Source organism: Nicotiana attenuata, unplaced genomic scaffold (assembly GCF_001879085.1).
Source record: "Nicotiana attenuata strain UT unplaced genomic scaffold, NIATTr2, whole genome shotgun sequence".
Classification (NCBI taxonomy): Eukaryota; Viridiplantae; Streptophyta; class Magnoliopsida; order Solanales; family Solanaceae; genus Nicotiana; species Nicotiana attenuata.
Window position 1 is genome coordinate 270,646 of NW_017670304.1, and position 15,840 is coordinate 286,485.

Here is a 15,840-nt window from a genome sequence, read left to right on the forward strand (position 1 = left end):
TTGTTCCAGTCAAAGTATGGTGTAAGAGAAAACTCGTGCTTTGCTTCACCATCCACAACGGTTATCCAAGCAATGGTGACTAATACTTCAACTGTTGAAGAACAACTCACAAATTTAACAAAGGCAATTGAAGGGTTAACGAAGCATATGCAAGATCAAGATAATCAAATTGTCAAGCTGACAGATAGAGTTGAAAGCATGATGGAGGGAGATTCAAGTCATGCACTTGGAAAGCTCCCAATGATGCAAGATAAAGGAGACTCATCTGCAAGGCAGACTACGGCTCCTAAAGAATTTCATATTTCATCTGATGGGGTTATTCCCATTGACCAATTGAAAGACTTCACTATGGGAACCATCAAAGATAAGTACGATGTTGCTGCCAAGTCTTCTCTCGCATATGCGAAGCCATACATCGCGAGAATTGATAGTTTGAAGATGCCTGCAGGTTATCAATCCCCAAAGTTTCAACAATTTGATGGTAAAGGAAATCCGAAGCAACACATTGCACACTTCGTCGAAACTTGTAATAGTGCTAGAACCTATGGAGATTATCTTGTCAAGTAGTTCGTCCGTTCCTTAAAAGGAAATGTTTTTGATTGGTACACTGATCTCGAGGTTGGTTTTATCGATAGCTGGGAGCAACTTGAACATGAATTTCTCAATCGCTTCTATAGCACAAGGCGCACCGTAAGTATGGTCGAACTCACAAACACGCGTCAATGGAAGGATGAACCAGTTGTTGATTTCATCAGTTGATGGAGGAATGCGAGCCTCAATTGTAAAGACAGACTTAGTGAAGCTTCTGGAATAGAAATGTGTATCCAAGGAATGCATTGGGGACTTCGCTACATCCTACAGGGTATGAAGCCTAATTCTTTTGAAGAATTGGCTACACGTGCTCATGATATGGAGCTAAGTATGTCTTCAAGTGGAAATCAAAGGCCACCTATTTATGAACCTCGCAAAGTGAAGGATAAACAAGAAATAAAGAAAGGAGGCAAGTTTGTGCCGAAGTTTGAGAGTAAGGAATCAATGAATGTTGATGCCTCGCCATTAAAGGTCACTACAAAAGTGAGTAAGAAGCAAAGTGTGAAGACAAAGTCCTTACCTGATAAAGTTGGCCGAAAGTTAACCCTGAAGGAAATGCAAGCGAAAGAATATCCATTCTCGGACTCTGATGTCCCAGCAATTTTTGAAGAACTCCTTGAGTTGAAACTCATTGAGCTACCCGAAATGAAGCGGCCGAACGAAGCTGGAAATACTAATAATCCAAATTATTGCAAGTACCATCGGTTGATTGGCCACCCTATTGAAAAGTGCTTTATCTTTAAGGAGAAATTCATGGACTTGGCCGCTGAAGGGAAAATCTTGCTTGAGGATGAGAAAGATAGTTCAAATCAAGTGTCTTTCGTTTTTGGTTCACTTGATCCCATTTTCCTTTGCAATTTTGTCGAAGTACATGAATGTGATGGCATCCAAACTGCATCATCACCAAATATGATTAAATTTGGTGACTTTGAACCTAACAATGTGAGAAAACCATTGCTTCTCCCTATGGGTTATAAACTAATAGTGGAGTAAAGATATCAAGAGAAAGGTGAATCACGTGATGATCAAACTGATGATGAAGGTTGGATTCTTGTGGCGGAGACGCTACAAGACAGATTCACAAAGGGAGTCAAATAAGCAGTTGACTAGGGTAAAAATGGTGAAAATATCCAAGAAGAAAATGATAAAGAAGAACTGGAAGAAAGCAAAAATGACGGAGAATCACTATCAAAGGCTACGTCGTCCAGTGACATTGGAGGAATTCCTGCCAAGCTGGTTACACCGCGAGCTTCCTGTAAATATATCAAGGCCTCATGTTGTAAGATAGATGAAGAAGAGACAAAGAAGGAGGATCCATCATTGCTGCCACCTCCCTTGCTTGAAAAACTCACTGGGAATTCTGAAAAGTGGACATTTGTGATGCAAAAATCACATTTACTAATGATGATCTTTTTCTTGGTGAAACACACCATAGTCGCCCCCTATTTATGGTTGGCTTTGTGCGAGAACAGAGAATAAGTAGAATCTTGATCGATGATGGATCTGGCGTCAATATTCTCCCAATTCGTACTGTCAAAGAGCTTGGCATACCGATGGATAAACTATGTGAAAGTCGTTTGATGATTCAAGGGTTCAATCAAGGGGGCAAAGAGCTATAAGGGCTATCAAATTGGAAATAAATATGGGATATTTGCATTCGAGTGCATGGATGCACGTGATCGATGCAAAAACCTCATATAATATCTTGTTAGGAAGGCCATGGATACACGAGAACAAAGTGTTTCATCCACCTACCATCAGTGCTTGAAATACTGCGAAGGTGGGGTCGAAAAGAAGATAGTTGTTGATGATAAGCCCTTTACCGAGGCTGAATCATACTTTGCTGATGCAAAATTCTACTTAAAGAATTACGTCTCAAAGGAGGTTAAGGTTGATGATGTGATGTTGACCAAAAGTGTTGTAAAGAATGTTGGTGTCACAACTAGCAAGGAAAAGATTACAGTTGAAAAAGATCAGGTGCTTCATGATAGGAACAAGATGAATGAGACATCTTCAAGTAAGAAAGTGACTCATGTTCTTCGTTATGTCTCAAAGGCAAGGAAAGTTGAAGATCCATCTTCTGAATTACAAGGTAAGGTGTTAGGAGACTTGACCCTTCCTATCAAGCGAATTGATGCAATTAAGTCGTCTACAAAGTTTTTAAAGGCTTTGTCAAATCATCAAACCACGATTCGCTTCTAAATCTAGCACTTCTTGCAAAGCGCACATATGAGGGCTTTGACCCAAACGCCTATAAGTTATTAGCAAAAGTTGGATATGATCCCAATTAACCATCCAAGTTGGGAAAGCTCCCACCTGAAGCTTCAAACCATACTCAAAAGATGATGATGGAGAAAGGGTACCCACTAAAACAATCACATGAAGGATTCGGTTACAAACAACCCCCGCCAATCCGTATCTCCATTAAAAGGGCAAGTTGTAACTACATTACTGCTAAAGAAGTGTCTACGACGCTTAATAAGAAGCCTTCTGTGTTTGATCGACTTACGAAACCAAGGACCTCAGTCTTTGATAGGCTGGGACCACTGAAAAAGGAAAACAAGCGTCATGGAAGTGATAAAAGGATTAGAGCAGCTATCTTCGCTAAAAAGGAGATTTTGACCACAGACTGCCCAAGTCTGATTCCTTCTAGAATGAGGCGAGAGACCAAGCTTGTAGTTTCGTGCGAAGAGGTCCTCAAATCAAAAGCTCATACTATAGTCCACACTAAAGAACGGGAGGAAGATGAAGAAAGTGTGGGGTCATCATATCATATCACCATTCATGATGAACAAAATGCTTCATCTTGTACTGAAGTCGAGGAAAAGTGCCTTGATATTCATGTATGTCATCACATATCTTTCAATGATGGTGATCCTCAAGAGGATGAAGACGCTAAAGATGCACCACCTAAGCTTGAAGAAGGGGTGAAGATAACGGTTGATGCGCTAAAAGAAGTCAATCTCGGAGTAGTTGGAGATCAAAAGCCCACATATATAAGTGCCGCTCTAACTAGTGATGAAGAGAGAAAATATATTGAGCTACTTAAGGAGTTCAAAGACGTATTTGCTTGGAGCTACAAAGAAATGCCAGGTTTAGACCCCAAGGTGGTTGTTCATCATCTTGCTGTCAAATGAGGTGCTGGTCCTGTGAAGCAAGCACAATGTCGCTTTAGACCTGAACTGGTTCCCTTGATTGAAACCGAAGTTAACAAGCTTATTAAGGTTGGTTTTGTTTGTGAAGCTAAATATCCTACATGGATTTCAAGCATCGTCTCTGTAAGAAAGAAGAATGGCCAAATCCAAGTTTGTGTTGACTTTAGGGACCTAAATAACGCTTGTCCTAAGGATGAATTTCCTCTTCCTATCCCTGAGCTCATGATTGATGCAACGACTGGATACGAGGCGATGTCTTTCATGGATGGTTCATCTGGATATAATCAAATTCTCATGGCACCGAAGGATGAAGAACTTACTGCCTTTCGCACCCCTAAAGGTATATACTGCTATAAGATAATGCCTTTTGGTTTGAAGAATGCTGGTGCTACATATCAATGTGCCATGCAAAATATTTTTGATGACATGCTTCATAAAAATGTGGAGTGTTATGTTGACGACTTGGTGGTAAAGTCAAGGAAGAAAGATTATCACTTGCAAGATTTGAGGATGGTATTTGAACGGCTTCGGAGATACCAACTCAGAATGAATCCATTAAAGTGTGCCTTTGGAGTTACTTCTGGGAAGTTCCTCAGTTTTATTGTTCGACACCGAGGTATCGAAATTGATCAAGCTAAGGTGGATGCTATCTTGAAAATTCCCGAGCCTAAGGATATCATTAGTAAAAAAGCTTACAAGGTAAGCTCGCATATCTTAAAAGATTTATTTCGAATCTGGCTGGAAGATGCCAACCATTTAGTCACCTCATGAAGAAAGGGGTTCCTTTTGAATGGGACCAAGCTTGCAGAAATGCTTTTGAAAGCATTAAGTCTTATCTAATGAAACCTCCAGTACTGGCAGCCCCCATATGTTACACCCCGTGTTTTCGTATATAAGAGTACATCATAAGTCAATTAATGTGAGCTCAGAAAGGGAATCATCTTTTAAAAGTTTACAAAGTTAGTTCATCATGTTAATGTAGAGGTTATAAATATTTAAGATCATTAGTACCAAGTAGCAAGAGGTTTCGAAGGCTTAGAAGCTAAACGAATTGAAGAAAATAAGTTTCGTCGAAAGTCGACAAGTTGGAATATTTTACCATGTACTTTTGGGGTGATACTAGGGTTATTAACATTATAAGGAGATTATATTATGAGTTATTTTAGTAGTACGATAGTTGGTGTTATGTTTTGAAGTCAAGCGAGTTGTGGAACAAAAGTTGGAAAAAGGTCATCACAAGTTCCATTCATAAATGTGCTGAAAATTAGGTCAAATATAACTGAGTTTTTCTCCCAATATACATGGAATTAGGGGATGATCTACCTATCAAATTAAGGATCTATGAGTCTAGTTTCCAACGCATTAAACCGTTCATCAATACGACATTGGAGTAGAGAGATAAAGGCATTTTTGCGAGACTGCACAAGCTGCTAGGTGACAAGTAGGTGTGTCACCTACTTGGTTAAATGATAGCCCAAAAATAGGAAATTTCGGGTCGGCCAAAGAGCCCATTTAAAGGGTTATCTCCTGCAATATAACCCTCATTATATATCACAAATAACCAGACCTAAACCCCTGCAAACTTCCTCCCAAAAATTATCCACAAACCCTAATCGATTTTCCCTCTCTTTCAAGTTTTAATTGGGGGTAAAACCTAGAGTTTGAAGAACCAAGGGAAGGGCTGGGTTATCCAACAAGTAAGGTGAGTTTACTGCTCTTTTTCATACATTTATTCTTCTGTGAATTCATGGTAATTCGTTCTATACATGTAAGAACTCACGGGACGGTGATCGGAAGCCGTGAGTTCGAGTTATTCACTTGTAGCGGACTGTTTTGTGGACTGTTTTGTGTTGCTGTTGGGCTGCGTGTTTTACTACTGTTTTGTGGAGTTTTGGAGGAGGAAGGATGTGGAAAAACACCATATAGATGTAGGGTTGTGGGCTGGTAGTTCTTCGTAACATTTCCGGGTCGTTTGACACGACTACGGTGGCCGTCGTATGTATGAAGTGATTAGGTTGTGTGTGGACTGTTTTGGGAGGCTCAATATGATTATTATTGATGTTGTTTGGGCTGTTTGGTGATTGTTTGGAATTGTGTGAAGTTATATATATATATAGGGGAGGTGCTGTCCGTTTCATCGTAAAATAGGTTGTGGTCGATACATAATAGTTATGACGCTTGAATGATAACTACAATATCGTTTCTCTTATTGTAGACTAAGGAGTCGTGAAAATTGCATAGCTTGAGATTGAGGCAGTATATACAAGGTATGTTAAGGCTCTTCCTTCATCCTTTTGGCATGATCTAAAGTGAAACGAACATAAACGATACGCTATTTCATAATGAATCTACTCCTAGCAACTAAGGTTGTCCATGTTATTCTTTCCTTACAAAGTTATCCCAAGAAAGTATATATGATCCTTAAGTCCTAGTGAAGTTCATATTGATGGTATGATGTCCATAATGTTAATCGATGGTGCAATGACCTTATGTCACTCCAAAAGGTTTAGAACGTGACTCCATGAGTCCAGCATGCATTATATATGTATCTACTTTACTCTACCGAGCCGCGCTATAGTCGGTCGGGTATGGCACCTATTGTGCAACCACTGATCAGTTGGGTTTACCGAGCTCCACGTGGCCGGGTACGATTCTACCGAGCCTTATGATGGCCGGGTACGTTTTTACCGAGTCCTCTTTGAGGCCGGGTATGATATGATGATGATGATGCCCACAGAGGCGTATGTTTTTAAAAGCTTATGTATATATATGTATTATGCATTTCATTTCAGTATCCCCCAGAGGCACTCAGATGTTACAGGTTGTATCTCCTCTATCTCTCTTTACGTTACTGATCTTGTTTATGCTTTCCTGCCTTACATACTCGGTACTTTATTCGTACTGACGTCCCTTTTGCCTGGGGACTCTGCGTTTCATGCCCGCAGGTCCCGATAGATAGGTTGACATTCCTCCTAGTAGGCTATCAGCTCAGCGAAGGTGTTGGTGTACTCCACTTGCTCCGGAGTTGCCTATTTGGTCAGTATGCTTTGGATATGTATTGATTGGTATGGCGGGGCCCTGTCCCGACCTTTATGATTTTATGTACTCTTAGAGGCTTGTAGACAGATGTCAGGTGTATGGATACTTGTATGGCCTTGTCGGCCTATGTCTTGAGTTTACAAATGGTCATGTCGGCCTTATAGGCCCGTATGTCACATGTATAAGTTTGTATATCATGTTCGGTCATCATATGTTGAGTATTCCCTTATGTTTTATTCTTGTTATCTCATGACATGTTTTCTATCTCATTTACCCTTGATAGTATGATAAGAAAGATATGTTACGTTGGTACGCGGTTGAGTAAGGCACCGGGTGCCCGTCGCGGCCCTTCGGTTTGGGTCGTGACACCATACATGGAAAGCCATTAATATTATACATCTCAGCACAGGAAAGGTCAGTAGGAGCGCTTCTAGCTCTCAAGGAAACAATGAAGGCAAAGAAAATGCACTTTATTACTTGAGTAGGATGATGACGCCAAATGAGCTCAAGTATTCACCTATCGAGAAGTTATGTTTGGCACTTGTCTTCTCCATTCAGAAGTTGAAGCATTACTTCCAGGCTCATGTTGTGCGACTCGTCTCAAGAGCAAATCCTATCAAGTTTGCCATGTCTAAACCAGTCCTAAGTGATCGGTTAGCGAGGTGGTACCTTCAATTTCAACAATTTGAAATTGTATATGTTCCTCAAAAGGTGGTTCAAGGACAAGCGTTAGCAGACTTCCTAGCTGACCATCCAATTCCAGATGATTGGGAGTTGTCTGATGAATTGCCCGATAAAGATGCAATGGTCATAGAAATTCAACCTCTTGGAAGATGTATTTTGATGGCGCCGCACATCGTGAAGGAGCTGGCGCTGGAATAGTGTTTATCACTTCTCAAGGAGAAGTTTTGCCATATTCTTTGACTCTGACACAACGGTGCTCCAATAATGTTGTTGAATATCAAGCGCTCATACTTGGGCTTGAAATGGTTGTGGATATCAAGCAATTGCAACTACAAGTTTTTGGAGACTATAAGTTAGTGATCAATCAGATATTGGGTAGCTATGAGGTCAAGAAGCCAGAGTTGGTGCCATATCACAAATATGCTCAAAGATTGGTAAGTTGGCTTGGAGAGGTAACTATTCAACACGTGCCGAGAAAGGAAAATAAGAGAGCTGATACATTAGCGGCCTTAGCTTATGCATTATCTTTGCCTGATCAGACACAAGTCGTTGTTTGCCAAATATGGGTAGTTCCTCCACCAAATGATTATGAGGAAGAAGAAAGCGAAGTTGAGTATCCTGCTTCCGTTCTTGAGGTTGAAATTGAAGATTCGCGACAACCATTAATCGATTATCTTTGCTATGGGATATTGCCGGAAAATCCCCGAAGGAAGTCAGAAATCCGAAGGAGAGCCCCTCGTTTTCTTTATTATAAGAATACACACTACAGACGATCATTTGATGGAGTGCTCCTACGTTGTTTGGGGGCTGATGAATCCCTTCAAGCCCTGCAAGAAGCACATTCTGGAGTATGTGGTGCGCATCAATCTGGGCCAAAACTTCATTTCCACATAAAAAGAATGGGGTATTATTGGCCAACCATGGTGAAAGATTGTTTAGATTACGATCGAAGGTGTAAATCTTGCCAATTCCATGCTAACTTCATACATCAACCACCTGAAGCATTACACCCAACTATTGCTTCTTGGCCATTTGATTCTTGGGGTTTGGATGTTGTTGGTCCATTTCCAAAGTCTTCTGGTGGACATCTATACATTTTGGCCGCAACTGATTACTTCTCGATGTGGGTTGAAGCTGTTTCTCTTAAGGAAGTAAAGAAGGAAAATGTAGCTAACTTCATCCAAGTCAATATTATCTATCGCTTTGGCATTCCTCGATATATATTGAGGGACAACGGTAAGCCACCAAGTTGATGAAGAAAATATGTGATCTTTTTGGCTTCAAGCAACGCAATTCCTCCATGTATTATGCTGCTGCCAATGGACTTGCTGAAGCATTTAATAAGACACTCTGCAACTTGTTGAAAAGAATTGTCTCTAAGTCTAAGAGAGATTGGCATGAAAGGATGGAAGAAGCTCTTTGGGCATACAGGACCGCATATCGCACACCAGCGCAAGCGACTCCTTATTTACTTGTTTATGGAGTTGAAGCGGTCCTTCCACTTGAGCGTCAAATCCCATCGTTGTGGCTTGCCAGTCAAGAAGGACTCACTGATGAAGAAAATGTTCGGTTACGCCTTGAAGAATTGGAAGCTCTTGATGAATAGAGGCTAGAAGCTCAACAAAGCCTTGAATGTTATCAAGCTCGCCTGTCTCGATCTTTTAACAAAAGGGTGCGCCTTAGATATTTCCAAGTGGGTGACCAAGTTCTTGTGGTCAAAAGGCCTATTGTTACCTCTCGTCGATCTAGGGGCAAATTCTCTGCTAAGTGGGATGGACCATATATTGTACAAGAGGTATACTCAAGTGGCGCTTACAAGATAGTTGACTCAGAAGGTTTGCGGATTGACCCCATCAATTGGAAATTCATGAAGAAATACTATCCTTGAAGAAAACAAATATGCTCCTCGACGCACGAGCATAAACTACATGTTACTCCGGGCCCGCAAGAGTATAAACTGTGCACGGCCCACAAAAAAAAGTCCGCTAGGTTGAAAATCTCGAAAGAGACGGCCTAGGCAAAAGTTAGGACATAAAAAAAAAGAACTCACCCATTTCGAACTACGGAATGACTTGATCCTCTTCACCGAGGTACGTAGGCAGCTTAGAGTTTCATTCTAAGTTCAGTCATATGAGTTCAAAAATATATATATTACCCAATGCATTATTGAAATGAGGTACGATGGAATATAATTCACTTGATTGACACTTGAAAATTAGGTGTACATGCATTCTTTCGTTTAACTATCCGTCTTATCTTGATGGGTCAATGGGGGCAAGCCCTCCATGTCAAATTGAGGTCTTTGATGGAATGATTGTAGTTTCTTTAATAAGAGGCTAAATATTCAAGTTGAAGGCTCCAATTCTAAGTCAAGTTGATTTTGTCAAGTCTATTACATCATCAATTTAAAGTATTCAAGCCCGCTAGGTCTTACAGTTGCAGTATTCAAGTGCGCCATGTCATCAAATCCATAAAGTTATAAAGACAAAGAAACTCACTCGTTATAAACTGCAGAATGACTTGATCCTCTTCACCGAGATTGGTATCTTCAAGACAATTATAGTCTTTAGCAGGCTGCAAAGTTTTCAAGACCGTCATGTCTTTTAGCTGAATTCTTCAAGTTTGCCAAGTCGCCAAGTTGAATTCTTCATATTTTTTATATGATTGATTTGAAGTCTCTGCATGCTAAATCTTTAAGTTGAATTTGAGTTAAGTTCTTCTAGTCCACTAAGTTTTCAACAATCCAAGTCTGCCACGTCTTCAAGTTAAATTCTTCAAAGTGGCTACATCTTCAAGTTTAACTCTTATACTTTAACCTTCAAGTTGAATCATCAAGTTAAAGTCTTCAAATCCACTAAGTCTTCAAGTCGAAGTCTTCAAATTTGTCAAGTCTTCAAGTAGAAGCCTTCAAGTCTGCCATGTCTTCAAGTTGAAATGTGCAAGTTTAATTCTTCCAAGCACCACTTCTTCAATTGAAAGCCAATAAGAAGCCCCCATAATAGTCTTGAAGTGTTAAAATTGATATAGCCTTCAATTCTTTAGTTGGAAGCTTCAGTATATCTCCAAGTGTATGGTAAAAGCCTTTGATATAGTCTGCACCATCTTTAAATATTTATATCTTGAATTATTTGAAGGAAGGTTTTAATATATCTTCAACTCTTAAACTGGAAGTATTTGAAATGTTGGCTTGCATGACTTGATTTATGTTGCAGAAAAAAAAAGATTCTTCGACTGTGAGGTTATCTTTACTAAAGTAGTATCTTTGAAATTGATTTCTTCTTCTACCTGCAAAAAAAGAAAAGGAGAAACATATCTATATAAAGGAGATCATAAAATTACCTGTGAAGACTGAAGTTGAAGAGATGTTCTTGGTGGTCAGCTTTTTGAAAACAACAAATCATGCTTCATACAATCTCTGATTCATGTATCTCAAAATGAGGACGAGTTTTCATTCCTTTGTGCCAAAAGGTCAAATCTTTTGGTGGTGAAGTAAAATCTTCAAGTTATACTGTATAATGGAATTTGCTGGTCTTCGTCTTGGACAAAATATAGTCTTCAGCTTAGACGGTGTAATGGTATTATCCTCGGACAAAGTAAAGTCTTCAGCCTAGAGGGTTGTTTTCGCCTTGGACAAAGTATAGTCTTCAGCTTAGACGGTGTAATGGTCTTAGCCTCGGACAAAGTAAAGTCTTCAGCTTGGATGGTTGTCTTCGCCTTTCCAAAATAAATCTTTAGCTCAGACGGTGTAATGGTCTTTGCCTCAGATAAAAAGTAAATTCTTTTCCTAAATGATGTAATGGTCTTTGTCATAGATAAAGAAAGTCAAGTTTTCAAATAAAATGAAGTCTTTAGCTCAGACGGTGTAATGGTCTTTGCCTCAGACAAAATAAATCTTTGGCTCAAACGGTGTAATGATTTTTGCCTTAGATAAAAGTAAAGTCTTTGGCTTAAATGATGTAATGGTCCTTGCCATAGATAAAGAAAGTCAAGTTTTCAAATAAAATGAAGTCTTTGTCTTAGACGGTGTAATGGTCTATCTCAGATAAAATAAAGTTAAATCTCAAACAAGATGAAGTGATCATTAGCTTAGACGGTGTATTGGTCTTCGCTTCAAATAAAATGAAGTCTTTAGATTAGACGGTGTAATGGTGTTCGCTTCAGACAATAAATCTTTGGCTTAGCCAGTGTAATGATCTTTGCCTAAGATAACGTAAAATCTTCAGCTTAGACGGTTTAATGGTCTATGCCTCAGATAAAATAAAGTTAAATCTTCAAACAAGATAAAGTTAATTTCTTGACATGTAATGATCTTCACCTAAGACAAAGTAAAATCTTTGGTTCAGACGGTGTAATGGTCTTCACCTCGGATGAAGTAAAGTCTTCAGCTTAGACAATGTGATGATTTTCGCATGGGACAAAGTAAAGTCTTTGAGTTAGACGGTGTAATAGTTTTCACATATATCAGGCAATGTATAGTCTTCGACTTAAATGGTGTAATGATCTTTGTCTCGGAAGTTATAAATTCTTCTACTTGAGACATCGTAAAATTTTGGCCTTGGCCAAGGTAAATTAATTTTCGCCTCAAACGGGATGAAGTAATTCAAAGAACTTATATAATAACTGTTGTTTCTTCCTTTGAACCTGAAAAGAAATGGCAACAAAGAGAGAACAAAAGAAATACAAGAGATGGGAAGGGATTAAATTCCTTTCCAAATTTCAAAGATAAATGCAGCATGCAAAAGAGCAGCAAATTCCACCAAAGAAGCTTCCCGCAAACAATAATGAAACGGAAAATCCATACAAGACAAAAGAAAAATCAAGAAGTCTATATGGAAAACTAATAAATAAATTTTCCTAGTTTAAAGGAGTGAACCTGCAAATTGTGAAGATGAACTCAAGCTTATGACATCGTCAAGGAAAAAAAATGACAGTGAGTAGAACCCGCAGAAAGATTGGGATGCGCTAAGAGTTTGAAGGGACTCGACTCTTATATAGATGCCCAAAGGAGTTCTCCTAATCCATTAAGATGTGCAGTGACTATAATCTCTTCAACAGAATAAGATATCTAAAAAATAGGAGGGCAGTTGCATGGGGAGTTATCCGTTCCCAACAAAAAGAATTAGATAATATGGTGATCTAAATTCAAATACTTAGTCTCCTCGTTAAACCACATGCTCGCCGAATCACGCAAGATCAGGAAACAACATAAATTCGTTGCAAACTAATAATGAGAAAATGACATGATCTTGCATAGAATATGGTGTTCAAATCCATATACAACTGATGGTGGGCAAACTTACTGGTTTGTTCAAGATTCATAGCTTTACCATTATTATTTAATTGTTTAAGTATGAATTGAAAGGTTAAAGCCACTAGTAAATGAAAAACAAATTATATTGTATACTTTAGAAGGAAATTGACGTGACAAACCTTATGGACTTAGGCAGCATTGACAAAGTTTCATTACATTTTTCTCTTAAATGGATGAACGTCATTGGTACTTCAAGACTGATCTTCAAAGGCCAACTGCGATGAGTCTTGAAGTAGGGGGCATTTGTAAGCATTTAAATTTTGTTGGATTTAAATCCATAAAATAATTTGGACCATATTAAATTCAAGAGATTAGTCCAAACAAATATTGTGGCTAGTAAATTGGGCTAGTTATTTAAATCCAATATATGTGTTGGGCTAATCCATTTAATTGGACTACGGATTAAATAATAAGCCCACTTCATTAGCCCAAGGTCCAAATGGCTATTAGCCCATCTTAAAACCCAGGCTCATGACAGATGTCAAGTGATGTGGCAATCCAAGCCAAATAAATAAGCCAATGAAATCATGCCATGTGTCAAGTGATGTGGCAATCCAAGCCAAATAAATGGGCCAATTAAATCATGCCTAGTGTCTGATGGTATTGGTCGGTTCGAACGGACCAATCAAATCGCAGAGCCACACCACCTACAACTATAAATAGAGGTCTCCATAAAGCTAGAAGACACCAGAAGTGATAGCAAGATGTTAGCAGAGAGCTCGTGGATCAAACACCACAGATTTCTCTACAAGCTACAAATTCAAGCACTCAAGCTACAGCTTCAAGTTCGAGAATGAAGCCAAATCAAATACCAAGGCATTCAAGATCAAATTACTTGTTTGTGATCAAATCCAAATTCAAGTTCAAGAAAGAGATTCAAGATCAAGCTTTACATGCCCTTGAATCAAATCAAAGTCAAGCTCATTAAGATACTTTACATTCTTGAAGAATCATAGAAATACCATAGAGATTATAACACTTTCATTTATCGAAATCACATACTACATTTGTTACGCAATTTTTCAGTCTTAATTATTTATTTTTCTCGACACGAAAATTTGTTGTTACAGGCAGTATTTAGAAATGGAAGGCGGAGTGATGTTTTTGGTTTAGCTTTGAAAAAAGATAAAGTGAAAGATTATGAGGATGTAATGTAAGTTTAGTGATACAAGTAGGGGTAGCAAAATGGTTAAAAGAAAACAATTAATCACCCATATTATCTACTAAAAATGGGTTAGATAATAAACTTTTAAAAACGGGTTAAATATGGATAAGAACCATACTATCCATTTAGAAAATGGATAACCAATGTGTCTAACTCTTACATTTGTAAAGCCTCAAATTAGAAGTTCCTCAAGTTAGGGAGACTAAGAATTCTCCCAAAAGTGTCCCAAAAGTGATCATATGCAAGAAGTCATGGATAATATAGTTACCCATATTATCCGCTGCTTACCTCATTTTTTATCCGTATTAAATATGAGTCGGATCGGATAATTTATCCGTTTTTTTCATTACCCATTTTCAAGCCGAACCATAACCTACCTGACCCGCCCGTTTGCCACTCCTAGATACAAGGATGATAATGGTCAAAAACTCTTCTGACGTACATCAATTATTGCCATCACAGGAGAGAATGAAAGTCGCATACAGAAGAAGAAAAGGGGCAAGTTCTGACACCACTGCTTATAGTCACAAATGAGTCGAAGAAATTCAACGAAATTCAACCTACATTAACTACCAACAAAAGAAAAGAAAAAAACTAGAGCGAAGAAGTAACTACGTTGCATGATTGTTAAAGGTAGAGGTTGACCACCAAGCAGCAAACCACCCTTCTGGTACCAGCCTCAACAATTAAGCTCCCCGCTTGGCACACTTGAAGAGCACACTGATGCGGGAGACGGCTGCAAACACAAGGAGGTTTTTCAGACCTAAAAACACCATTTCAGTAGCCTAATATATTTACCAACGGTATCTTACATAAATCCCACCACATGAAAGAAGCCAAAAGAGACAACACGACAGCAAAAAAGATAAAACTAAAAAATATAAATTAATACAACATTTTTATCAAAAATATATTAATAATAACATGCCGAGAACAAAATAAACCCAGGCCTCATCACCTCACCATCAGTAAAAAGATGAAAATTGCAGCAAATCTAAGTGATTGAAGGTTCTATGTGCGACTGATCTTCCTTCAGAACATGCTTTTAATGAAAGAGGTTCGTGGATTCGGGACCTCACACATTTCACCCATACCTCTGAGAACTTCAAATTTGAGATTTGGTTGTAAAATGCAAAACAAATTTTCTCTCTCCTCTAGTATAATAAAAATATGCAGCTCTCCCCTAGGTCAATAAATGGTATGCTTTGAGCCAAAATTCTACCCACCCCCTCAATTAATTTTTATGAATCCTGCTAAGATCTAACCTTGTTTTCGTGGTACACCAAAAACAGATCTACTCTATTCTTGAATCAGAAACTGATATAATGAATGCATGGAAAAGATGTAATGAACCGTTTTAGAGACCTTAACATGCAAGTGCTCCCTACAAAATCCAGGATAGAGAACAAATGTGCCAACCTTGAATTTTTTTCATTCGTCGGTGTAACTAAAGATATGCCTTACCCATTAGTGGGCCTTAAGCAGCGGATATCCGGATAAGTCGAGCCCAGAGAGGGTACCGAACACTGGGTAGACTACTTCTAATTTTAAACTTCTAATTTCGTTTGGTTTACACACACACACACAATATATATATATATGCCTTACCCTTTAGTGGGCCTTAAGCAGCGGATATCCGGATAACTCGAGCCCAGAGAGGGTACCGAACACTGGGTAGACTACTTCTAATTTTGTTTGGGAGCGCAACGCCCTCCACCTACTCTTAAACTTCTAATTTCGTTTGGTTTACACACACACACACAACATATATATATATATATATATATATATGTATGTATGTATATGTATATATGGAATTTCACTGGATTTGTTGTTGTTGATATGTTTTATGTATTTTTTTATTTTTATTTTTTTTCTGGGGTTTGGGGGGGTAA

At 38.7% G+C, this 15,840-nt stretch overlaps 1 protein-coding gene across 3 annotated transcripts in view; it reads right to left on the reverse strand.

The window, feature by feature from the left end:
- Positions 1-14,360: 14,360 nt before the first annotated feature.
- The window catches only part of LOC109237522 (inactive poly [ADP-ribose] polymerase RCD1-like), a 15,830-nt gene continuing 14,350 nt past the window's right edge, over positions 14,361-15,840 (reverse strand). For all 3 annotated transcript variants that reach the window (XM_019403835.1, XM_019403834.1, XM_019403836.1), the window contains exon 8: positions 14,361-14,681. In XM_019403835.1, coding sequence (XP_019259380.1) covers positions 14,625-14,681 — 57 coding nt within the window. In that variant the 3' untranslated portion in view covers positions 14,361-14,624. The remainder of the gene's footprint in view (positions 14,682-15,840) is intronic.